The sequence below is a fragment of the Artemia franciscana genome, chromosome 6 (assembly GCF_032884065.1).
Source record: "Artemia franciscana chromosome 6, ASM3288406v1, whole genome shotgun sequence".
NCBI lineage: Eukaryota > Metazoa > Arthropoda > Branchiopoda > Anostraca > Artemiidae > Artemia > Artemia franciscana.
The window spans coordinates 38,578,621-38,606,139 of record NC_088868.1 but is presented as its reverse complement, the minus strand read 5'-3'; the positions used below and the strand labels follow the sequence as shown (position 1 = coordinate 38,606,139).

At 36.2% G+C, this 27,519-nt stretch overlaps 1 protein-coding gene across 2 annotated transcripts in view; it reads right to left on the bottom strand.

Annotated features, from left to right (window-relative positions):
* LOC136028399 (Y+L amino acid transporter 2-like) overlaps window positions 1-27,519 on the bottom strand; it is a 61,538-nt gene that overhangs the window by 24,085 nt on the left and 9,934 nt on the right. For both annotated transcript variants that reach the window (XM_065706217.1, XM_065706216.1), the window contains exons 2-4: window positions 22,440-22,758; window positions 13,495-13,620; window positions 10,534-10,675 (exon numbers count right to left, since the gene is read on the bottom strand). In XM_065706217.1, coding sequence (XP_065562289.1) covers window positions 10,534-10,675; window positions 13,495-13,620; window positions 22,440-22,758 — 587 coding nt within the window. The remainder of the gene's footprint in view (window positions 1-10,533; window positions 10,676-13,494; window positions 13,621-22,439; window positions 22,759-27,519) is intronic.

Genomic DNA, 27,519 nt, shown 5'->3' with positions numbered 1-27,519 from the left:
TTTCCAGATTATGGACTTATGAAATACCGTCATTATCAGCCAAGCGGAAAATCTTTAGCAAGTTTTGGACTAAAACCTATCTCTGGACGTCGGGTAAACTGCGTAATACATAGCTAATACCCAGGGGGCTATCGAGGTTATTTTGAACCCAGGGGACATATTAGACCTTTCAACTTTCATGGACAAAATGAAAATTTAGAAATTAGGATCCCAAAACGTGGGACTTACAAGAGGAGCAAACAAAGGAGGGGGAAGGATGCTAGTCGACCTCGCATCACTTCCAGCATTTCTAAAGCACATTAATTCCGCTATAAGCGATTTTTTTAGTATTTCACCGAATTTATTCCAAAAAATTATTCAACCAAATTTCTAAGAATTAGCCTTAACGAAAATTCTCAGTTTTTATTCCATGTAAAAAAAAAAAAAAATTAACGGCAAATTCGGGGAAACCCTAAAAATTTGGGTGAAATTGAACTAATGGATGCACCAATCCACCCAATGCTCACCTTGGAGTTATGTAAATATCTGCTGTCAAACTTAAAAACTTGCTGAAATATTATGATAAAAAAACAAAATGAAAGTTTACTAGCAGTTCTTGGAAGGTTGCCACTTTACTGTGGTCAGTCCTAGAATTTCCTTGCGATGCCTAGGACTTACCAATCTTCGGGTTTTTCAGTACTAATTGTTTTAAAAAAGGGGGAGACTTTCTATATATTATTCATCTTTAATTTTTCTCACTCTTATAATTATTTTAATTAGGTCAGTTACAGTCATTTTCACCATTTTACATTTTTCATAGTTAATCTTTCGTCTCTTTACGAGATTGCCATTTTTATATATTTGACCTTTATTTTTTCAATCTAGTGATTTACTCAGTCAAACATTCAGTCAATCTTGGGGAATATATTATTCTTGAGCTCCTAATGTGACAGAGTAAGTCTTAAAAAAATTGTTCGGATCATAAACTAATATTTCAGCAAGCTAATAACATAACATATATGCTTTAATCTTTTGCTATTGACCACAAAAATCTAATTAGCAGCCACATGTCTCTTAACGGAATGGATCATAAGAACAAAAAAAAAAAAAAAAATCAAATTTGTATAATTAAAAAAAAAAAAAAAATCAGACGCTGGTCATGCAGCAAATACAGATGCCTCAAACATGTAAATGAGTAATATCTGGTGTTTAAGGTGATAAAAAATAAGATGTTATTCTAATAAATATTTATCCAATTTATAGAAATTTTACTTAGTTAAATTACAATCATCTCGTTAATTAATTCGCTGGTTAATTCATCTATTATAACATTACCCGATAATACTATCAAGTGACTAATTCATTTGAATTATAAACACATTGCTTGTCTATGAGCTATTACAGAAGTCTTAATTTCACTTTTTAATTGATTCTATTTTTTCGTTTATTGTCACCCTGTTTGGCTAATCTTTCTGTGAAGATGTTTCGTTTGCTTGAGGTAATTCCGTATCTTTAAGTGTTTCTTGTTATTTAATTCTTTTGCATTTTCTTCTTTTAAAGCCAAGATTTATCAGATTTCTCCAATTAGGTCTGTTAATTTATTATAAGATACTAATTCAATTCACATTTTCTTCCAAAAAGTTGTGTTTCACTAATTTGTTTCTTTGAAATTTGATTTTTCTATTTCTTCAAAATCAGAATTTACTAGATTCTTAGGTCAGTTCCATTTTCTTTCAAATAACGCCAGTAAATAGTAACAGTGGCTAAAGCCTGTCACCATATATAAAAAAAAAAAAAATATTGCTGATTTTGATTCATTTCCATTTCAAAAATTACCTTTTTTTTGTTTTTCCTTTTAGATTTTCTACTTCTTTTTAAGTCAGAATATTCCATATTTCTCTGGTTAGGTATCTTAATTTTTGGTCAGATTCTTATTGAATTCACAGTTTCTTCTTCAAAGCTATCTTTTAAGCTTTTTATTATTTTAAATTTTGTTCTTCTTTTTCTTTTCAAGTCTGAATTTGACAAAATTTCGCTAGTTGGGTCTCTTATGGTCAGATTCTTATTTAATTTACAATTTCTTCCAAAAGTTATTTCTAAGCTATTTATTTCTTTTAAATTTTGTTCTTCTATTTCTTCTTAAGTCCGAACTTAACAGATTTATCAGATTACATCCCTCTTCTTTCTAATAACACCAATAGATGGTAATAGTAACTACAGCTTGTCACCTTATTAAAAAATAAAACTTTTATTCATGTTCGATTGAAAATTGGTTTTGATAAATACGTTATTACTTTTTAATGTATTTTTACTGCCACTTGCCGCGTAATTCGCGGTCATACCTTCATTATTATCAAACAGTTCATGGTAATGACCTGTAAGCAAGAAGCAATGCGGCTCAATAGTAACCGAAACCCTAAGAAACAAAGTCTTGATAACAATAGATATATACAAAGAATAGAACTTTGAAGCTTATTCAAAATATGTAAAATTCATTAAATTTAATTGTGCCCATCAAAAGTCAAAAGCCTTGGAAAATTTTTCCAATTTTTGAAAAATGGGGATACCACAAAACCTCAAGTGATCTCAATGAAAATCACACCATCAGATTCAGCATACCAGAGAACCCTAGTTTAGAGGTTTCAAGCACCTATGTACAAAAATTTGGAATTTTGCTTTTTTTTTTCCAGAAGATAGATCACGGATTAGTGTTTTATTTTTACACAAGGATTGTTATTTGTTTTATTTTTTCCCAGGCGGGATCGGATCAAGCCAGTAATCGTAGAAGATCGGGAGAGTACTCAATCGATCGGAAATCAAAAGTTCTAGTTCCCTTTTCAGTGACCAAAAATATTGGAAGACAGCTAGCCTCCTACCACGGTCATTTTTTCCCAGAAGTCACCCAATCAAAATTTTGAGATCCATTTTTCAGCATAGCTGAAAAATTAATGGAGGATAACTTACCCCCCCAGTCCTAGGGGGAAGGGCTGCAAGTTATGAACTTTGCCCATTGTTTAAATATAGTATCGGTTATTGGGAAGAACATAGACGTTTTCAGGGAGGATTTTTCTCGTGAAAAGGGGAGATTGCATGGGAGGATCTTTCCACGGAGGGATTTTTCATGAGGGAAGGGAATTTTCCATGTAGGGGGAGCCAGATTTCCCCGCATTATTTAGAAAAAACAATCAGAAATTAAATAAAGAAAAGTTTTTTCTCAAATGAAAGTAAGGAGCGACATTAAAACTTAAAACGAACAGAAATTATTACGTATATGAGGGGGTCCGCCCCATCCTCAATATATCGCTCTTTACGCTAAAGTTTTTCTTAGTACTTTTAAAAGAGATTTTGGTGATATTTAAACGGCCTTTGTGATTCAGGAGTCATTCTTAAAGAACTTCGGAAAAAATTTGAGCTTTAGCGTAAAGAGCGAGGTATTGAGGAGGGGTGATCCCCTTAATAGACATAGAAGGCTGGATCTATAGCAAAATATTGGTGGAAGCCAAATGTGACAAGGGCACCAATGAGTAAAATCTTGAGGAGCGGGGGGAGGGCATTGTGAAAAAGGTGGTAATAATTGACGAAATTGACAGATTTATTCAAAAAAGAGTAAAAAAGAAACAGGAAAAGAGGACACCAGAAAAATATTTGGGGGTCTCCCCCAGCCCCCTTGGATCCCCAGTGCATACGTAATAATTTCTGCTCGTTCTAAGTTTCATTGCTGCTCCATACATTCAGTTTAAAGACATTTTTTAATCTAATTTATTTATGAATTGAACTGTATGAATATGAATTGTTGGTAATTTAAACTATTTTTAAATTCTTATTTTTATCAAGCTCAGCTGTTTCCTTATGAATTATTTTCAGTTCGTGATATACCATCTTCTTTTATTGTCATTTTAATTTCCTTGCTCGTTGTTTTCAAGTTTTGCATCCCAGACAAGGGAACAAAAGAACAACAAGATTTTCTCCTTGTCCCTCACAAGCTTTGGTATTTTCAGAAAAGCTCTTGTCTATGCCTGTTGCAAGCTTTTTCTTTGATTAGCTTCGTCATGAATACACACGAATAGTCTTTTTACTCCAAGGAAGAGTTTCTTCTCCACAAGAAAAGAGAAAATGTTGTCGATATATTTATAGCACAGATATTATAGCATAGGATTATGTGATAACACATAAGCATGACAGGGGGGGGGGGGATGATATAGTATCAAGTTAACAAGTTTCAACAAGTTAATTACGTACTTATCGGTTACATAATAAAAACTCGGAGAGAGAGAAGAGAGAGAGAAAGATGCACTTATTAATAGAAATAAACAAAACAAGCAAATGGTCCGAAGCAAAGCTTGTTTGGGCTTACAACCCCAGTACATATACAAATGAAAACAATACGAAAAAGGAGAGGGCAATGAAAAAAAAAACGAAAATAAACAAGAGCTAAGAGCTCATATGGCACTTGTGACGAGGCGAGAAGAGCTAAGAGCCAAGAGATCATATGGTATGAGCTCTAACAAAATTCTATGAATTAATAGATTGATTTAAAAAGGAAAATAAGAGGCTTAACGCCGGTCAGGATTTAAAATAAGAGCTCTGAGTCACGATGTCCTTCTAAATGTCAAAATTCAGTAAGATCCGATCACCCACTCGTAAGTTATAAATACCTAATTTTTTCTAATTTTTCCTCTCCCTTTTGCCCCCCAGATGGTCGAATCTGGGAAAACGACTTTATCAAGTCAAATTGTGCAGCTCCCTGACAGACCTACCAATTTTCATCGCCCTAGCACGTCCAGAAGCACCGAACTCGCCAAATCAATTACCCCCCCCCCTCCCCCCAATTGAGCAGATCCGTTCCAATTATGTAAATCACGTATGCAAGACTTCTGCTTATTTTTCCAACCAAGTTTCATCCCAATCCCTCCAATCTAAGCGTTTTCCATCATTTTAGGTTTCCCCACCCCAAACTTCCCCCAATGTCACCAGATCCGGTCAGGATTTAAAATAAGAGCTTTGAGACACAATGTCCTTCTAAATATCTAATTTCATGGAGATCCAATCACCCGTTCGTAAGTTAAAATACCTCATTTTTTTCTAATTTTTCAGAATTAACCCCCCCAACTACCCCAAAGAGAGCGGATCCGTTCTGGCTATGTCGATCATGTATCTAGGACTCGTGTTTTTTTCCCCACCAGGTTTCATCCCGATCCCTCCACTCTAAGTGTTTTCCAAGTTCTATGTTTCCCCCTCCCAACACCTCCCCCCCAATGTCACCAGATCCGGTGGGGTTTAAAATAAGAGCTCTGAGCCACGATATCCTTCTAAATATCAAATTTCATTGAGATCCGATCACCCGTTGGTAAGTTAAAAATACCTCATTTTTTTAATTTTTCAGAAATACCCCTCCCAACTACCCCAAAGAGGGCGGATCCCTTCCGTTTATGTCAATTATCTATCAAGGACTTGTGTTTATTTTTCCCACCATGTTTCATCCCGATCCCTCCACTCTAAGTGTTTTCCAAGTTTTAGGTTTCCCCATCCCAACTCCCCGTCCCCGTCACCAGATCCGGTCGGGATTTAAAATAAGAGCTCTAAGACACGATATCCTTCTAAACATTAAATTTCATTGAGATCCGATCACCCGTTCGTAAGTTGAAAATACCTCATTTTTCTAATTTTTAAGAATTACCCCCCCAACTACCCCAAAGAGCGAATCAGTTCTGATTATATCAATCATGTATCTGGGACTTGTGATTATTTTTCCCATCAAGTTTCATCCCGATCCCTCCACTTTAAGCGTTTTCCAAGATTTTAGGTTTCCCCCCTCCAACTCCCCCCAATGTCATCAGATCTGGTCGGGATTCAAAATAAGAGCTCTGAGACACAATATCATTCCAAACATCAAATTTCATTAAGATCCAATCACATGCTCATAAGTTAAAAATACTTCATTTTTCTATTTTTTCCGAATTATTTCCCCCCCCCACTCCCTCCCAGATGGTCAAATCGGGAAAACAACTATTTCTAATTTAATCTGGTCCGGTCCCTGATACGCTTGCCAAATTTCATCGTCCTAGCTTACCTGAAAGTGCCTAAAGTAGCAAAACCGGGACTTTAGGTTTCCCCCTCCAAATCCTCCCAATGCCATCAGATCCGGTCGGGACTTAAAATAAGAGCTCTGAGACACAATATCATTCCAGACATCAAATTTTATTAAGATCCAATCACCCGCTCATAAGTTAAAAATACTTCATTTTTTCTATTTTTTGCGAATTAACCGGCCCCCCACTCCCCCCAGATGGTCAAATCGGGAAAACGATCGGGAAAAAGTTTCTAATTTAATCTGGTCCGGTCCCTGATACGCTTGCCAAATTTCATCGTCCTAGCTTACCTGGAAGTGCCTAAAGTAGCAAAACCGGGACCGACAGACAGACCGACAGACAGACAGACCGACAGAATTGGTGATTGCTATATGTCACTTGGTTAATACCAAGTGCCATAAAAAACAATAATCAATTACCCTGCATTTCTATCGATACGGGATTTCACTTCAACGAAGATAAAACAAAAAGAAACTAAAACCGCTTGACCAGTATCGCCTAAAACAAAACCAACATCTTGGCTCCACTCAACTATCAAAACCATAAATATTAAGGCAAAATAGCTTTAATTCCCGCCGAAATTCACGAAGATTATCCATGTTTCTTAAAGTCGAAGGTGAACAATCCCACATTAGGGGGGGGGGGGGTAAAGCATAGCATATGTTAAATACGTACTCTAAACTAACCTAACCAAACAAAAATACCAACTAAATACTTAAATAGAGCATAAATATAATTTATTTTCCAACCAAGCTAAAGATAATTTTGTGGTATAAAGAAATTGCTTGGTCAGTTTATTGTGTCATATTTGCAGCATTCGCGATTAATATTTTGTAGTGTTTATTGTATAACCGATAAGTAACGTTAATTTGTATTTTTTTTTTTATTCCACAAGCGCTTTTTGTCTCTATTCTGGGATTTTAAAATATTGTCCTAGAAAATATTTTCTGTAACAGAAATAATTTGTATTGGTTGAATGATCAATTTATGTGTCATCAAAAATAATATGAAGGTTTTAAGGTCTTTAAGGTCAAGATGCTAATACCAAACAAACGAAACAGTGGTTAGGTACAAGTACATGGTGATAATTAAGTGGTGACTCTTAACAATTAGACTATGGTTTTATATTAATTGCACTATTTATATAAATTCGTTTTTTATATTTATCACGTGAATTTTTGTTTTTATTGTATATGTCCATTATAAACTACCGTATTGTAGCCTATTTAAGTTCAAATAAATTAAAAAATAAGTTTTTTTAACTGAAAGTAAGAAGCGACATTAAAACTTAAAACGAACAAAAATTACTCCGTATATGAAAGGGGCTGTTCCCTCTTCAACGCCTCGCTCTTTGCGCTAAAGTTTGGCTCTTTCTCTCAACTCTACTTTTTAAAACAGTAAAAACTTTAGCGTAAAGAGCAGGGCGTTGAAGAGGGAACAGCCCCTTTCATATACGGGTTAATTTTTGTTTGTTTTAAGTTTTAATGTGGCTTCTTGCTTTCAGTTAAAAAAACTTGTTTTTTATTTAATTTCTGAACGTTTTTTTTTAGTTAATCCATGTTTTAATTTCGGCTCTCCACAGATGAATAATTAGTTAATTCGTTTTTTTTTAGTTAATCCATGTTTTAATTTCGGCTCTCCACAGATGAATAATTAAAGCGAAATTTGCATATTTATTTATTTGGCTAAATGGCTTTCCCATAGTTTTGATCGAATAGTTATGAGAAAAAAGGAGGGGAAGGAGGCCCACTTGCCCTCCAATTTTCTGGGTACTTAAAAAGGCAACTAGAACTTTTTAGTTTTTTCATAAACGTTTTCATTAGTAAAAGATATACGTAACTTATGAATTAGCTTGCGTAACAAACTTCTATATTCGTATGTTTTTATTACGTAGATGAGAGGGTTCGCCCACACATCAATACCTCGCTCTTTACGCTAAAGCTTAAATTTTGTCCACTGAATTACAAAGGCCGTAGAATAAATAGTTGAAATTACTAAAAATACTTTAGCGTAAAGAGTGAGGTATTAGGAGGATGTGAACCCCTTATATGCGTAATATTTTCTGTTCGTTTTAAGTTTTAATGCTACTCCTTACTTTCAGTTGAAAACACTTTTTCGTATTTATTTTTTCAATGTTTTTTTTTTTTTAAATAATGCTAGAAAATGCTGCGCCCCTTCATGGAAATCTTCTTCTTTAATGCTACTCCTTACTTTCAGTTTAAAAAACTTTTTCGTATTAATTTTTTCATTGTTTTTTTTTAAATAATGCTAGAAAATGCTGCGCCCCTTCATTGAAATCTTCTTCCCCCATGACAGATACCTCCATGGAAAGTTTCCCCCACATAACCCCTTTTTTCAACCCCGCCTCCCAACCAAAACATCCCCCTGAAAAGGTCTGTACACTTCCCAATAACCATTACTATATACAAACACTGGTCAGAGTTTGTAACTTGCAGCCCCTCCCACAGGGACTGCGGGGGAGTAAATCGTCCCCAAAGACATAGTTATAAGGTTTTTCGACTACACTGAATATTCCACTCAGAATTTTGATCCGACGACTTTTGTAAAAAAATGAGCGTGGGAGGGGGCCTAGGTGCCCTCCAATTTTGTTGGTCACTTAAAAAGGGCACTAGAACTTTTCATTTTCGTTCGAATAAGCCCTCTCGCAAAATTCTAGGACCACTGGGTCGATACGATCACCCCTGAAAAAAAAACAACAAACAAATAAACAGGCATCCGTGATTTGTCTTCTGGCAAAAAATACAAAATTCCACATTTTTGTGGATAGGAGCTTGGAACTTGTACAGTAGGGTTCTCTGATACGCTGAATCTGATGGCGTGATTCGTTAAGATTCTATGACTTTTAGGGGATATTTCCCCTATTTTCTAAAATAGGGCAAATTTTCTCAGGCTCGTAACTTTTTATGGGTAAGACTAAACTTGATGAAACTTATATATATATATATATATATATATATATATAAAATCACCATTAAAATGCGATTCTTTTGATGTAACTATTGGTATCAAAATTGCGTTTTTTAGAGTTTTGGTTACTATTGAGCCGGGTCGCTCCTTACTACAGTTCGTTCCCACAAACTGTTTGAACAGCAAATAATTAATGAAAATCAAGTTAGTTCATGGGGGGGGGACGAGTGGCGGATGGTTTGGGGCTTGTACAAATTATTAATAGATCAAAAGTCCAGTTTTTACGTATTTTGGCTTAATTCCTTCATTTTTTTCTGCTGAAGGAGGGAAAGGGTTGTAAATAAATTGTAGTTTGAACCATCCTCCAGTTTCCTGTAAATGCGAGCATGAGCATTTAGGTATACAGGTAGGCACTATCAAAATAGAGGGGAGGTAGTTACAAGACATTTGTCTGGTTGGAGATGGGGTCATTTCTGAAAATATATAGCTCAGTCATAAATCCGAAAAAAACTTAATTTTTGTCTTTATGTGTCAATCTCAAAATTTTATTGGGGCATTGTGACATTCCTTAAAGGACTTGTCAGCTTGTCACAGGCAAGTTCTTCAAATCAGAATTCTTTTAAAGACTACAAACTGCTCAAAATGATATATTCTTGATGTTTTTCAAAAAGTTATTACCCAGATAGAAAGAAAGATGCCCCTGAATGAGAGCTCCACACGATTTTGTAGCAGCCTTACATAGTCGTCGATCCTCCCCTCCACCTTGAAATGAAACTCTAAAGGTAGCTTGCACTTTAAAGATACTAATGAAATAGTGAGTGGAACGAATAGTCCTAGATCTGATTAGAAAATATAAAAAATATAAAGATTCCGATACTCACTTCAAAACTATCAAACGGGGATGTCTATCTTTAAAGCTCAGAATAAACTGATTTGTCAAAAATAATGAGTTTTAAAACTTTTCCTACTGATGTTCGAGGCTTTCAAACTTCATTGGTCTCTAATTTCAGTCAGCAGACGATTTATAAATCGGGCTGGTAGGGGATGTATAAAATTGAGTAGAGTTTTGATGTTTTAATTTTGCATTTTCAATCGAGGTATGTATACTAATACAACCTAGAAGCTATTGACCAATGGGAAGCGGTCGAAAAACGACTTACAAGCTCCACAAATCTATATGTTAAAAATATAAAAAATATTTAAATGGCAAATTGAGGAAAACGAGTTAAAAATTAAAGAAAGCTACCATATTTAAATGTATGAAATATTCCGTTTCGAATTCTAAGAATTTTATAGCTCATCTACAGCAGAATTTAAGAAATTCTAGCGATCAAAAGCGAATAAGGAAATACCAGTTAAGCTGAAACACGAAGTGAATCTTATAAGAAAACAAAATTCAACTTTAGGAATTTTTCATACCATCTACATAACACTTTAAGCAATTCCAGCTACCAAAGGCAATTAAGCCAAAGCTATTTCACCCAAAGCAAATGGAGCTAAAACATAAAAGGTAACAAGTATAAGATAAACACTTTACCTGTAGGGATTTTGCAGCTCATCCACAACAAAATTTAAGTAATTCCAGCCACCAAATGCGAATAAGCCAGAGTAGAATGACAAAGCCAAGCCAGATATGGAAAATGTGCCATCAAACGGTTTTTCTAGATACTGAGTATTTCCTAAAAAGGGATCAGAGTAATAAAACAGGACCTCTGATTTCAAAGGACATAAGTGGTATTCGACACTTCTACAATCACTAAAAAGGTCGCATATTAAACGAAAAATTTGCACCCCCCCCCAACATCTAATGCTAAATAAAATCTATCAACAGATCCTATCTGTTTTCTCAAGTTTTGCTTGGTTTTCAAGATATTTAAAGGTTTTTGTTTTTCTCAAAATTCTCACACCTCACTGGCACAGAGGGTTTGAAAACGTTACTTTTAAAACAAAAATTACTTCTACCATATCTTAGGTACCATCCCAGGATACCTTGGATACCACATCTTGGATACCATCCTAGACTACCTTGCATACCATATTTTGGATCACAGACGGTTTGAAAACGGTACTTTTGAAACAAAAATTGTTTCTACCATATCTTGGATACCATCCTAGGATAGTTTGGATACCATATCTAGGATCCCATCTTAGGATACCTTGGGTACCATATTTTGGATCACAGATGGTTTGAAAACGGTACTTTTCAAACAAAAATTGCTCCTACCATATCTTGGATGCCATCCTAGGATACATTGGATACCATATCTTGGATAGATTGGAAGTTATTCCTTAGCGGCTGCCCCTTCCCATCATCTGGTATACATCTTAAAGCGCCACTTGTACCTCACAATTATTTGTCACCACATATAGCATAATTCGTGCCAACTGCGGCACACTTCTGGCACACGTGTCATACGCCATCTGGGGTAGTAAATTTTTGGGTGGTCGGTTTTCACTGTCCTGTAACATTTACATTGTATAGCATCAAAAATTTTGAGATTCCGTACAATCTAAATAACACATGCCTATTTATCTATAAAAGACAACAGCCAATCCGTGTTTTTGAAATTTCCTTGGTTTTTCTCCCCTTTTTTGAAATCATTTTAAAATCGTGTCCAGTCAAAATAAAAATCATAACATAGGATGCATCGTGGCCAAAAACAAATCTTGACCAAATATTGAATGTCCCCCATCTCGAAAACCAAGGAAAACCAAATTTAGCATTGGCTGCACTAATTTCCTTTTTACTTAGGTTTGCGCTAGTGGGGTGCAGGAGGCAATAGAGGAAAGGACAAGGTGCTATTTGGGTGCTGATTTTACAGAGCCTAGATCACGATATCAAAGTTTTTTCTTTCTTTTTTTTTGGGGGGGGGGGGGGCTTTGAAAGCCCCCACTTTCAACTTGATATGTTCCAAAACGTTATTGAATAAAAACGAGTTCAAATGGATTAAATATTTTTAGAAAGTTATCAAGTTTTAAAAATATGCAGATGCGTGGTAGGGCATTCGTCACTTTTCCATTCAATAAACCACCGTGTTAGAGCTTAGCACCCCTAGTACAACCAGTATATGACTATGTAAGCGGTGAATAAAACGGATGGTTGTTGCACCTCTTTCTGGTCTCAGTGCCCTTTGCATAGACAGTCATGCAAATCAGTATTGCCAAAAAACGAAAAAGAAAATGAATTAAAACGTAAAAAAAAATTACCTCGACTGTTATCACAAATATTTCTAATTATAATCAGACAATTATAACTTTTATGGTTCAACTAACCACTAATACTACAACTAATAAGAATTCACTGCAGCACCAAGCAGCCTGAGGCCAATACAGCTACGCACGTTCCTCCTAAATCCAATTTTATTGAAAGCCTCCATCTTTGAACCCTCTCTAGAAGTTCCCATTTCCTTTAAATCTTTCCTTACGACATCCGCCAACCTCATTCGGGGACGACCTGCTTTTTGTTTGGCCCTAAACAGTTAACCGACAAGGACGATTTTGGGAAATCTGTCATACTTCATCCATAGAGCATGCCCAAGCCATCTCAACCTTTCTGACGCTATAGCTCAAGAAAGCATGAATGGCTTTCCTGCTCTCAGGCAGGAAAAGCTCAAGAAGGACCGTATCTCAAGCAAGAAATGCTTGAGATACGGTCCGTCAGTCGGGTATACAAAACAATTCGTAGGTAAAGGAATAAACATCGAATAATATCTGAATTTAAATGTATAAACAATATGTTTCAACTCAAAGTAAGAAGCAACACTTTAAGACGAACAGAAATTATTCCATATGTGAGGGGGACTGCCCCTTCCTCAACCCTCGCTCTATACAGTAAAGTTTGACTTTTTGTCAAAATCCTCTAAGAAAGACTGCTTAAACAAAAGGGCCATTGAATTTGAATGAGAAATATTTTAAAGAACTTTAAAGACCATTGCATAATCGATATATCGATTATTTTCCATGTTGTATTTATGCTTTCCTAAAATGCTCTAACGAACTTTACGACTCTTTCAGCCTTTCCAAATCTAACCGTCCCCTAAAAAAAGCATCACTGCGCATAACAGTTTTTTTTAATTTAATGTTCTTCAACGTAAGAAAATAGTACGGGCAACCTCAGAAAGTTTCTTAGAGGAGTACCGACTTTAAAACCAAATTCCAGAAAGCGGATGGAGGGGGGGTAAAGATTAAAGAAGCTAGTTTTGCCAAAGAAGTTTTAGTTTTGCCAAAGAAGTTTCATGTTTCTTACGAATGTCAATCGACTTTGGCCGTTTTTAATTTAAAAATGGTTCTGTTACCAGCGTTGCCAACGCGGTACAGTTTTACTGTTTTTGGTACAATTTAGAGCTCGTGGTGCCTATTAGTTTGGCCATAGAAGTTTCATTTTCTTTACGAATGTCACTCGAGTTTGGCCTTTCTGAATTTATTTGTTCCTCCTAGAAGTAGGTCTGACACATGGTAAAAAGTTTGGCATGTTTTTCTAGTTGAGTTGATAAGTTACCTTGAATTAACTTCCAAATTCCAATGATGATTATGATAACTAAAGCAAATACTTTGGCTACAGTGAATATATCTTGAACGCGCATGGCCCAGCGGACGCTTGCACAATTGATTGCTGTCAATAAACCTAAAAAAAGAAAATCAATTCTGTCATTAATTAGTAAAAAGTGATGATTATATTAATAAAGCAAATGATAATAAGTAAATAGTAAAATAATCAAAAAACAATTTATATCAGTAATTGCATATTTGGCAATTATAAACGACTAGGCTGTTTAAAATAGCATTTTTTAAGATTTATTTTTACACCAAGATTACCAGTGTTTTGCAAATATTTATTTCATGAATGAGGGAGGATGGCTTTTGAATGAAAAAAAAAAATCTTAATTGGCTGAAAACTACAAGAGACTATAAAAAATGTCGCAACAGTCCCTTAAGTAAGTCACCAAGCCTTTTTGGTGACTTGATATGACAAGAATGCTACTATTCTTGACTAAAAAAAAGAAATTAAAATCAAGCTTTTGAGCAGAATTCAGTTCGGGCTGTTTGTGTGATTTGGTAAATCGATGTGACTTCAGTGAATAGCCCACATATACGGTGTCTTATACCCGAAACCAAATAAAATAGAATCACATTTGTGGATAAAATGAAATATACACCTAAATATTGAATCAATAATGTATTCTGTGCTTAATTTGAAAGTTGAGTAATGTTTAACTCCCAAGTGCAACCTTTACGATTAGCCAATCAGAACCAAAAATTCAACATATCGTTTTTACATAAAAACAGAAGGAAACTTGAAACAGCGGTGTCTCTATTTATGTAATGAACCTAGTAAGATAAAATGCATGGTAATATTACCAGCGTTGCCAACGCGGAACAGTCTTACCGTTTTGGGTACAATTCAGAGGTCCTGGTGCAATGCAGTACAATGGGAAATTTGTTGGTGCAATACAAATTTTCCTGTACATTTGCGTTTTACTTGCTCCTTTCTTACTCGGAGACCTGTTAAAGTTTTAGTTTATCGAAAATTTTTATTCCTGTTATGGCAAATTTTCAGCCTCCTGACTAGATGGTGCAAATCAATCTCTCGCAGAACAATTTTAATCGGAAAACTGGTATAGTTTATTTCAAAGCATATGAAACGCCAAGTATTCTATGAGGGGGATTTGCTAGGAATAACATTTTCTAGTAAATTGTCCTCTAAAAATATAAACGCAGCATTACATAAACGTAACGGTGCTCGTCCGGAGTTAGTTTCCATGCATATTGGCACATGAAGAACAACATCCACGTGAGGACCTCGACGTCCACGAACCTCGATGAGGTTCGAGCCGCCCTATACGGCATGTTTAGTTTTAACGGAGGTGGTGAGTCCTCCTACTCAGCGGGACGTGGCTACTTACTGGTCACCAATTCCAAGAGCCATAATGCCAGACTTCAAGAAGCTACTAAACTCAGACCAAATTGACGACTAGATTGCTGCTGCTGACAATGCTCCACCTGCCCTAGATGGCACAGAATTTACAGCAGAAGAAATTAAAGCTGCAGTAAGAAAGCTGAAGAACATCAAAGCACTGGGAGTGTGTGGCCTAACATCAGAACTCCTTAAAAATGGCAATTCATCCATGAGCCTCTGGCTGCAAGGGCTGCTTAATGCTGTGTGTCACTCTGAAATGATTTCATCAGACTGGACGAAAGACCTATTTGTGCCAGTGTAAAAGATGAAAGGAAGTAAAGCAGAATGTAATAACTATTGTGACATGACTGCTCTCACCACCTGGCAAAATCTTCACCTTGCTGCTGTTCAAGCGGGCAACAAGGCACCTCCATCCTCTTCTTTGCCAACAGCAAGCTGGGTTCATGCCGGGTAGGTCCACTACTGAGCGAATCCATACAATTAGACAGCAGATAGAAAAAACTCTAGAATATAAAAGAAAGGCATATATGCCTTCGTCAATTTTCGATCCGCTTTCGACACTGTCGTCAGACAGTCACTGTGGCTGATCGTCCGATCTGCTGGTGTAACTAAGAAAATTGTCAATCTGTTTAAAGAACTATACAATAAGACCAAAAGCGCTGTCATTGCAAATGAACAGCTCTAATCACAGTTTCAAATTAGAAACGGTGTTCAGCAGCCCTGCGCTGTTGTTCCCGAGCTTTTCAAGTGTGTCATGGACCATGTTGTCAACAAAACACTGCTGACGCATCTGTTTGGCATTGATTTTTCTGGAAGAGTTCTGTCATACATTGACTTTGCTGACGATGTTGCATTGTTATGCGAAAATCTCACTGACTTCAAAACTGCTCTGGAAATGCTAGAATCGGCTGTAGAAAACTTGGTTTACAATTAAACTGGACCCAGATCAAAACATTGCCTGTAGATAAGACACCATGCTGCCCCCCTGACAGCTATACAAGTATATAGTCAATATATTGGGATAGTCAAGCAGTTAACCTGCCTTGGTTAAATTGGTTGAGTTATCAGCAAGGGTAAGGAAGACCAACACCGTTTTTTGCCGTCTTTTAAGAGCAATATTTCATAAGCCCCAGATCAGCCGTCTAAAAAAAGCTCTTACCTATTCTGCCTCGGTAGCAAGCGTTGTGTTGTATTCGTCGGAGACTTGGCCTTTGACTCGCAGATTATGAAGCTAGATGCTGTCAAGACAAAACACCTCCACAAAATCAAATAATTTAGGTGGCTCGATAGGGTACGAAATATGGACATCCTCTGGCCATTTAAATTACCACCTTTGTCGAAACAGATGAGTCCCACTCGTTGCATTAGTCATTTACTTTGCCTACCCCACGAAACACCTGTTCGACTTATAATCGACTTTGATCCAACTGCAAACGGCTGGAAACACCCAAGAGGTAGACCTCGAATGAGATGGGCGCATATAATCTGCGATCGACTCAAAGCATGGGGCATTGACCCCAGCGAAGTTCCTACCCTCACCCGAAACACGCCACCCTGGAGACGACTAATGGCATTGATATCTGGTTCCCTCTACGCTGGTGGCACTGCCAAGCATGAGCTTTAAGTCAAGTAATTCAAGTCATACTAAGGCTAAAGATAAGGCAGCAATGTCAGGTGCTGTCAGTAGATCAGCTACCCTAATCAGTTATGTGAAAGTGGGCTTTGGGCTTTCTTAAAAGAGCAGTAACTCTAAATTTTCCCATGATTCACAATCATACATCAAAGAAGGTTGCTTAATAAGATGATGTTATGGCAGTGAGCATTCAGAACACGATGAAAAATGATAACGTGGGTATTTAAGGCACACTTTAAAAAGGTATTAGAAGGACAGTTTTTTCTAAAACTTATCATTGGTGCTTTACCAAAAACTATGTGTGTCTTGAACAGTCTTAAAAAGTACAAATAAAATGAAACTGAACATTTGATAAATAATGCTATTAATTGTTGACAGATCATCAGTTCAAGATTTCATTTTCACTTTCAATGCTGCAATAACTGGAAACAAATATATGTAATATAATTCGTTTTCAGTTAAGCACCAATGACGTAGTAAGCTTTAGACTTTTACAGTTAGGGAAGGCTGCATTATCCAAACACTTGTTGTAGTGAAGCTATATTTGTCCTGAACAGTCTTGGAAAGAACCAATAAAATTAAATTTAATATTTGATATATAATGACTTTAATTGCTGAAAGCTCATCAATTCAAAATGTAATTTTAATGTAAATTTCAATTTTTATTTTCAATGTTGTAATAAGTTCAGAAAAAAATATTTGTAATATAATTCATTTTCAGTAAAGCGCCAATGACGCAGATGGCAAAATATTTTCGTTCGTTTTAAACTTGATTTACATATTAAACTTAAGCTTTACTCGTTTTAAGATTTATTCGATCATTTATAACAGTACCTATTGTATGTCTCTTTAGTATGATTGTTTACTTAATTTCTGTTTGTTTTGGGTTTCACTTATTCTTCATTTCTGGTTGTTTTGAGGTTGAGTTATTGTAGGTTTCAATTTCTTCTGATCTCAAGTTTACTTTGGCCTTTACTTTTCCTTTAAAAAGTTCTTTGTCGGAAAGTTTTTTAAATTAGTTTCTGTTCGTTTTTGACTGCCAAAGTTTTAAATTTGTTAAAATTCCCTATTTCAAAATAATTTTTTTATTCCAAAATAAATTCACAATCTTGGAAAAAACTAAAAACTAGCAAATTAAACTGAATATCTGATATATAATGATATTTATTGCTGAAAGCTCACCAGTTCAAGATTTTGTTTTACTAAGGGCCGGATTTAAAGCTTTAACGCTTCTCGGAGATAAAGCTTTAAAGCTTTAGCGGCAAAAACGCCAAGCGTTTTTGCCTCTCTTTTTTTTCAAGTTCTTGGGAAAAATCTCCAAAACTTCGGGAATAGCGAAAGCCACAGGGCCTAGTGGGCCTATTGGTAAATCGTGGTCAGGTTTCACTGCAATTTTCATTTCATTTTCAGTGATGTAATACAAACAAAAGAAAATATTTGTAATATGATTCTTTTTAGTAAATCGCCAAATACTCAGTAGGCCTTATACTTTTACCATTAGAGAAACGGGCAGTAACCATTAGAATGACACTTTTACCGTCAGAGAAACGGGCAGTAGCCACAATCTTGTTTGTATTGAAGACACCATTCATTTGAGGTACATAACCCCTACTCCCTGAAGACGACCGCGGTCTAAAAACCGATCCTTAGTCCAATTTTCATTTGTCTTTGAACTCTTTTCTCCCAATTATTATAATAAAAAAAATTGTAAACTAATTTTGCAGAACTTTGTGGCCACTTAAGTAAGAGAATGATAACTCTAGGTGAGAGAATTTGTAATTTAAGTAAGAGAATAATACTTTTACCATTTGGGAAACAGGCAGTAGCAAGAGTCTTATTTACAGTGAAGACAACATTTATTAGAGGTGTATAACCCATATTCTATCGGAAAAAATTGGTAAATAACTTTTGGAGAGTCTTTTTAATTATTTTTGTTTTTGTTTTTGGATTAGAAAGGTTTCGGGTTTTAAAAACTCCTAATTTAAAAATAAGATCATTTTCAACATTAAACCTTTATCAAAGTATCAAAACTAGTATCAAAGAAACAATATTGAAGTACCAAAGCATCCAAGTAAAGACAGCATCACAGTAAACAAATTTTCAAAGTAACAACAAGCAACTTCCATAACTTACAGCCCTTGCACCGTAAATCAAAGCCAGGTTGATTTACAGTGCCCTTGCACCGTAAATCAAAGCCACCAAGTCAATCACTGAATACAAGTATCAAAGTAAACGACGTATCAAATCAATAATAATTACGGTGCCCTTGCACCGTAAATCAAAGCCACCAAGTCAATCACTGAATACAAGTATCAAAGTAAACGACGTATCATATCAATAATAATTAAGTTTCGTAGCTCAGAGCCATTTCCCAGGAGTTGGGGGGGGGGGGTTAACCCCGGAAACATAGTTATTTAACCTTTGAACTTTTTGAACAAAATGGCTATCTCAAAATTTTTACCGGATGCCCTTTTGGAAAGTGGGGCGAGGGCTAGATGCCAATTTTATCACTTTGGACTCTTAAAAAGAGCTATAAGTTTCAATTTTGGATCGAATGAGCCCCCTCCAAAGTTAATAAGACCACTGCTCCCGCAAAAACCTTATATTCTAATAATGGGCAACTTACACAAGTTACATCCTTTGCCCTGGGGTCTAGGGAGGATTTTTCGACACCTAAGTTACAGTAATTTGAATTTTGGACTATTTTGAGCAAAATGTCTATCTCAAAATTTTCATCAGATGCATTTTGAGAAAAATGGCGTGGGAGGGGGGTTGATTCGTTCTAATTACCTTTGATGACTCAGTTTGATTGGACACATTTGGGTAAAAGAACGTTGGAGGGGGGCGGGTAGTCACCTTCGGATAACGTTTGAGTCTTTAAAGGTGAATTAGAACTTTTAATTTATAATCATTTAAATCCCTTCCAAAGTTTAAGCGACCGTCTCTTCCATAAGAATCTTATGTACCCCGCAGAATAAGTTACAATCCTTCCCCAGGCTCTGGAGGGGTGGGGGTATACGTCACCAACGAAGTTTTGATATCTGATCGTTAGACTAGTTCAAACAAACTAACTATCTCAAAATGTTCTTTGGATAGAATTTGGAAAAAGAGGGTGTGTGCCTTAGGGGGGGGGGGACCCTCCGTTAACTTTTGACTCACAAAAATGCAACTAGAACTTTCAATTTACAATCAAATTAGCCAACTTAAAAGTTTATACGACAAGCACTTGCGCTTCCGGCGCAGAAGTTACAAATACTTGTCCCCCGGTTCAGAGGGTTGGTGTCGACCACGGAGCTTTTTCATTTGATGTTTGAACTATTTTTATTTTAAAAATGGCTATCTCAAAATTTATATCGGACGGGTTTGGAGAAAAAAGACAGTGGAGGGGGCTAGTTGCCCTCCCATCTCTTTTGACTCTTAAAAAGTTAACTAGAACTTTCAATTTCCATTCAAAAGAGCCCTCTCTGAAATTGATACGAGTATCCCTTTCACAAGAACCATATATGCCCCCAGGGCACAAGTTACAACACCTGGCTCTGGGGCCTCGAGGGTTGTATTGACACTGGAGTTTTTATTGCCTGTGGTTTGAACTATTTTTTACAAAATGGCTATCTCTAAATTTCTATCGGATCAGTTTGAAGAAGAAAGACATGAGGGGGGGACTAGTTGCCCTTAGATATCTTATGACTCTTAAAAACAGAACTAAAACTTTTAATTTCCAATCAAATTAGCCCTCTCTGAAGTTTATACGAGCATTACTTCCACAATTACCATATATACCCCGGTGTATAACTCACAACACCTGCCTCCGGGCCTTGGGGGGGGGGGTTCGACGCTGGAGTTTGTCTTATCTGACCTTTGAATTATTTTTAACAAAATGGGTATCTCGAAATGTGCATCAGATGCATTTCGGGAAAAAAGGGGGAAATGTGCATCCAATGTTTTTTTACTCACAAAAAGTGAACTAAAATTTTGAATTTTTAATTTAATGAGCCCTTTCTAAAGCTTTAACGAGCATCCCTTCCATAAGAACCATATATGACCCTTGGGCTTAACGTACAACTCCTGTCCCCGGGCCCTGGTGGGGTTATCTTGACCGCGGAGTTTTCGTTATATGATCTTTGAACTATTTTAAGAAACAATGGCTATTTAAAAATTTTATAGGATGTATTTGGGGAAAAAAGACGTGGAGGAGGGGAAGGGACTAGTTGCCCTCTGATCTCTTTTGACTCTTAAGAAGTGAACTCAAAATTTCAATTTCCAATCAAATGGGCCCTCTCTGAAGTTTATACGAGCATCCCTTCCAGAACCATACATACCACCAGGAAATAACTTACAATGCATGCTCTGGGCCATGTGCGTTTGTGATGACACCAGAGTTTTTGTTATACGATCTTTGAACTATTTTTAACAAAATGCCTTCCTCAAAATTTTTATCGGATGAGTTTAAGGAAAAAAGGCCGTAGGGGTAATAATTGCCCTCTGATCACTTTTGACTCGTAAAAAGGTCACTAGAACTTCCTATTTCCAATCGAGTGAGCCCCCTCTGAAGTTTATACTATTGGCAACGCTATAGCGTTGCCTCTGATTTTTATCAACGGGTCAACAGATTTAAAGGCAACAGTTCCGATATCCCCGAGGAATACGTTTTGTCTCTGACCAGAAACAAACTTTTTTTCAGAAAACCCTTTTTTTTAATCTTGATTAATGTTCCCATGGAGACAACGCAGAGTTATATCTCAACTTCTTTTGACGAACAATTATTTGCTAGAAAAATAACAGTCGAAAAATTACAAAATACACTGTATTATAATATACTACAATCGATTTACCATATATTACTATATACGGTAATTTTAAAGCCTGAAACAAAAAAATGTTTAGATATTCTATAGGTTTATAATCCCCCTTACCCCTCTATTTTACCGAAACATAAATATTTCTAGAACTAAAGGAATTATTTTTCAGAAAAATCTACCACAGAAAGATTTTACAATTGTAGCTTTTGAGGGCTGCTAGTCTCCTAAAATATGTGGTTTTCTTGGATAAATACCATTTTCAGTGCTAATTATTGTGATTCTCTAGGACTCAATGATAATTTTCTTGGAAACTACTGATTTATTATTGCATTATAGTGCTCTTCTTTGAGATGAAGTAGAATTATACAAACATCCTTTTCGACAGCATGCATTACTCGAAAAACGAATCCTAATAGACGAGCCCCAAACTATGCGACTGTAATTTTCCAGGTTGGAAAGAATATTTTCCAAGGAATTCTTGATTTGTTATCACTTTAAGGTGTTCCCCCTCGAATAGCACTGGGATAATAATCCATTTCTTTAATTGAAGAAACCTAAAATAACATCCAGGAAACTAAGATACGAAATAAAAATATAGATCGAATCAGTCCATTGAATAGGGGAGCGGAATTTTCATTATTTCCCTGATACTAAAAACATTAATCCTAATTTGGGTGTATTTTGCTATTCTGGTGAGTAGCAGAAGGGGTGGCTTCATTTTATTATTAACGTCAGAAGGGATACCCTCGGTGAAGGGGTTTTTCTCCCAATAATTTGGAGGAAAAGTTAATATATATCCTATGCCCCTTGGCTATCTGGATATGGACCGCTCTTGCCCCTCTACCAATAAAAATGTTGGAGATTCGCCCCTGTTTGTAGTATAAAAAAATAGTGCTTTGTTTGTGGTTAAGAAACGGTTAGCTACTGTTCGTTTGTTTGTGGTTAGCTACTGGCTGATAAAATCCTCGTTTTTTCACCTATTTGTTTTTTCTCTTTTCATTTTTTATTCCCTTTCTTTGTTTTCATACGTCATGCACAGCCAGTATGGTCTCAGAACGTATTAAACTGAATATTAAAACCGTGATGATACTTACAAATACATGCTACAGCAAGAAGCTGCAGTGACAAATCAGGGGGAGCACATCCATCCATGAACGACTCTAATAAGTACAATGCAAAAGTGAGAGAAACGACTGCTTGTGATGCTGGACGAATGATCACCATATTCACCCATAGGCTGAGGTATGCTGGAATAGGACCAAAAGCCTCTAAAATATAAGCATAGTCACCACCAGATTTTGCCACAACTGTTCCCAGTTCGGCAAAGCAAAGAGCACCGGCTGTTGAAAAGAGACCTGATATTGCCCACACTATTAAGGCTACTCCCGGAGATCCAGCATGAATGAAGACTCCCTGAAATAAATGTTGGTTAATAAAATATAGAGGATGAGACGTTCTAATTTTATCACTATTATGCTACACAAATATCCTTTGGCATATTATATATACACCATAAGTAACGGTACGGTGCATAGATATTGTGTACACAAGGTGCAGCAGCAATGAGAAGGCGCCTGAAAATGCCAATATAATCAAGGGACTTCCTACGAATACGGCATAAATAGGTATTAGTTAGAACGAATACGGTATTAGTAGTGGTACTACCACTACCAATACTACCAGACAATGTAGCATCATCCTTACTGACATATCTATAAAGGTCTAATAGTATATTTGCTTGTTGTTCTTTCCAATGTTTGATCCGTTGTAAGACCTACTATTTTGTGTTGAATCCAGATGTAGGGCTATGCATACAACAGAAACGATCCCTAAGCCTTTTCCCCAGTTAGGACGGATTTCCCAGTATTCATTTACGATTGAAAGCTTTATATTTTTACAAAAAAGATAATCGTCAAGCTCTTTAAACATCAGAGGCAACGCTATAGCGCTAACTATAGTAAAGGCCATAAAGTTTCAAACTATCTTCGTTTTTTCCCATATTGTAAAAAAAAATTCTCATTACTTCATCTAGAAGGGATGGTCGTATAAACTTCAGAAGAGACTGAATTGACTGAAAATTGGAAGTTCTAGTGCCTTCTTCCCCCCAAATTCTTCAAATCAAATTTTCTAAAATTATCGTTAGTCCAAAGGTCAAATACTTATTTTTTGGGGGTTGACAAAATCCTCCACAGCTCTCAGGGCAAGGGTTATAAGTTATGAAAGTACTAGAGCATTAATAACTCCTGAATATACGCCCTTATTTGAGCCCTAAATATTGCCTATATTTGGAACACTGACCTACACACATAACCATACTACATGAGTATGGATATGTATACCAATCGGCATCTCTTTTTCAAATGCCTGTCTTGGCATGATTAACAAGAAGTCAGATGACAGTTATATTATTTGGGTTGGATGAGACCGGTTTACATTTTTATAGCCTAGAAGTGGGACACTGTTTAATCTTTTCCGAAGAACCAAGAAAGAATACAGTGTGTTGGTTGACAGAGCAAAGATGGAAAATGCTGACCGAGTATCTAAAGAAACGATCAGTAATCCAAATTACATGTAGAAGTGTTTTAAAAAATTGGGTCCAGAAAGTCAACCTGCCTCAAAAATTAGTGAGGAAGAGTGGGTTAAGCATTACAGTGGCGTCTTTAAATCTAAGAATTTAAAGCTGGAAAGTGACAGTGAAACTAGTTTGAAATGTAAATTACAGCCCCTTCTAAAAAAAATAAGCACATTTGTAATTGTTCCTGCAGATATAAAGTGTACTATCCGTCAGTTAAAGCGCCGGAAACCCTCTGGTTTCGATGGTATATCTACAGAACACCTCGAGCACGGGTCTGACTTACTCTACCAGCATCTTACCTTGTTATATCAGATGTGTATTGATTCTGCAACAGTGCTACAGTCTTTTCATACTGGTATAGTCATTAATATACTAAAAAAGGTAAAAAAAAGCAAAAGAGGGCTCCGGTTACCGCCCAATAACAGTTTCTACCAAATTGAGTAAAGTGTTTGAATGTCTTATACTTTCAGAAATAGTATCCAAGTGCTCGCTAGATTACCGTCAGTTTGGTTTCCGTCACATTTGGGTTGTGCTTTTGCTCACAGGGTTCTTAAAAGAGTTATGGTTAAAGCGGAAAGTACGGGCTTGCCCCTATTTATATGAAGCGTAGACATATCATCGGCTTTTGACTCAGCAATTCAAGCGCAAGCATTAACAAAGTTGTTGAAGTACGGAGTTAACACTTACGTTGTAGCAAGTCTTAAATGTTGGTATAATAATTATTTCATTAGAATTAAGTTAAATGGAGAAACTCTGTCACGACCAGTGAAAATTATAAGAGGTTTGAAACAAGGTTCAATACTTAGCCCTGTGCTGTTCAGTATATTTACTTCATCTATAGCTAAAGGTATTAATGGTGGCCTTATAATTGATTTGAGTGATCTTAGTCTATTGTGTCACACATGTGCACTTTCAAAATGTTTTGTACTCTATTTTGCCCAAAGCTCGATGAAAATATGCTTCTTTGAATAAAATGTGTCGTTCAAAATATTTTGTAGTCTGTTCTTCACAAAGCTCAATGAAGATAAACTTCTTTGAATCAAATGTATAATTTTGCACACATTTGCTTTGCACGAGGCTTGATGAAGATAGCCATCTTTGAATCCAAATGTGGGGTAGGCGAGGTTTGTGGAGATACGTCTTCTTGGATCAAATGTGTGGTTCAAAATGTTTTGTACGCGGTATTGCACAAAGTTGGATGAAGACGTTTTCTTTGAATCAAATGTATGATTTTGCACACATTTGCTTTGCACGAGGCTTGATGAAGATAGCCATCTTTGAATCCAAATGTGGGGTAGGCGAGGTTTGTGGAGATACGTCTTCTTGGATCAAATGTGTGGTTCAAAATGTTTTGTACGCGGTATTGCACAAAGTTGGATGAAGACGTTTTCTTTGAATCAAATGTTTGGTTCATAATGTTTTGTACTCTGTTTTCTACAAAGCTCGATCAGCATACGTTTCGTCGAATCAAATGTATGGTTCAAAATATTTTGTACTCTGTTCTGCAAAAAACTCGATGAAGATAAGTTTCTTTGAATCAAATGTCTGGTTTGAAATGTTTTGTACTCTGTTTTTCCCAAAACTCGGTGAAGATACGCTTCTTCGAATAAAATGTGAGGTTTCAAAAAAGATTTACTATGTTTAGCACCAAGCTCGATGAAGATATGTTTCATTGAATCAAATGTGAGAGGAGAAACAAACTGCCGCTCAGGCATATAGGTACAGAGAGAGCCAAAAACACCTACAAACACTCAAGAGTCAGACACACAAACACACAAAATACAGACCCGGGGACTAGCAAAAATTGGCTCATACACGCACGCACAGTGAAAAAGACAAGCAAATAGACAGTCAGAGACACAGAGAGAGAGAGAGAGAGAGAGAGAGAGAGAGAGAGGGAGATAAACACATACAAACACATAACGTCAGACCCAAAAACACACGAAGACATACGAACATCCACTCAGACACACAGGCACAGAGAATGGGAGAGAGAGAGAGAGAGGGAGAGGGAGAGAGAGAGAGAGAGGGAGAGAGAGAGAGAGAGAGAGAGAGGGAGAGAGAGAGAGAGAGAGAGAGAGAGAGAGGGGAGAGAGAGAGAGAGAGAGAGAGAGAGAGAGAGAGAGAGCCTGTTTTCTTGTCTCTCTAACTGTGCCTGTGTGTCTGAGCAGATGATTGACTGTCCCCGTGTCTGTCTTTCTGTGTCTGACTATGTGTTGGTAGATGTTTTTCTCTCTCTGTGTCTGTGTGTCTGAGCAGCGGTTTGCTTGTCTCTCTTTCACACATTTGATTCAATGAAACGTGTATTAATCGAGCTTTGTGCAAATTATAGTACAAAACTATTTTTGAATCACACATTTAATTCAAAGAAGCATATCTTCATCGAGCTCTGTGCAAAACAGAGAACAAAACATTTTGAACCACACATTTGATTCAAAGAAGCGTATCTTCACCGAGCTTTGCGAAAAACAGAGTAAAAAACATTTTGGATCACAAATTTGATTCAAAGAAATGTATCTTCATCGAACTTTCTGCAAAACAGAGGAAAAAATATTTTGAACCCTACATTTCATACAAAGAAATATATGTTAATCAAGCTTTGTGGAAAATAGAGTACAAAACATTTTGAACACAACATTTGATTTAAAGAAACATATCTTCTTCGAGCTTTGTATAAAACAAAGTAACGCAGATATTTCGCCTGTATCCAAACAAGGCGTCCTCAGCACAAGATAAAAAGAAAACTAAACTAAAAACAAATAAAACCACCACCAATAATAATAAATACAATTGTCGCTACTTATCCACGTAGGGATAAGTTACTTCAATGAGAACTTTATTTGTTTTTAGTTTAGTTTTCTTTTTATCTTGTGCTGAGGACGCCTTGTTTGGATACAGGCGAAACATCCGCGTTGTTTTAGTCTTTCCTCTCTACTGGCCGTCGTCTCGTTTGAGGTTTTTTTTTGTAGAGTTTTATCTCTCTTTGTTGTTTATTGTCATGTCTGGCCAGTTCGGCTTAAGAACTTTCAAAACAAAGTACAAAACATTTTGAACCAAAAATTTGATTCAAAGAAGCATACTTTCATTGAGCTTTGTGAAAAACTGTGTTAAAAAATTTTGAACCACGCATTTGATTCAAAGAAGCATATCTTCATCAAGCTTTGGGCAAAACAGAGTACAAAACATTTTGAAAGTGCACATCCAAATATAGTATCACCAGATGATTTTTTCGAGCCAATAGCAAAAGAAATTTACTTGTGATATTTTTGAATACAAAATGAAAGATGTACACATATGTTACTCGTGATTTTTTGTTTTAGAGAAACAACATTTGTAATGACAAAGTTTTATTTAGTATTTTTGTTTTTTTTATTTAGTTTCTATTTTATTATTTCAATGCTACTAAAATTCTATTCTCGGCACCTTTTAACATAATACATTAAAAATACCGCTTGATCCCTTAATGTAGATTCCCATAAAAATATAAACCAGTTTCATTCAGCACAAAAAAAAGAATTATCGATATATTTGACATTGGATTTACCTTGTCAATCATGCCGAGACAATATTTGAAAATGAGATGCTGACTAGATTATGTC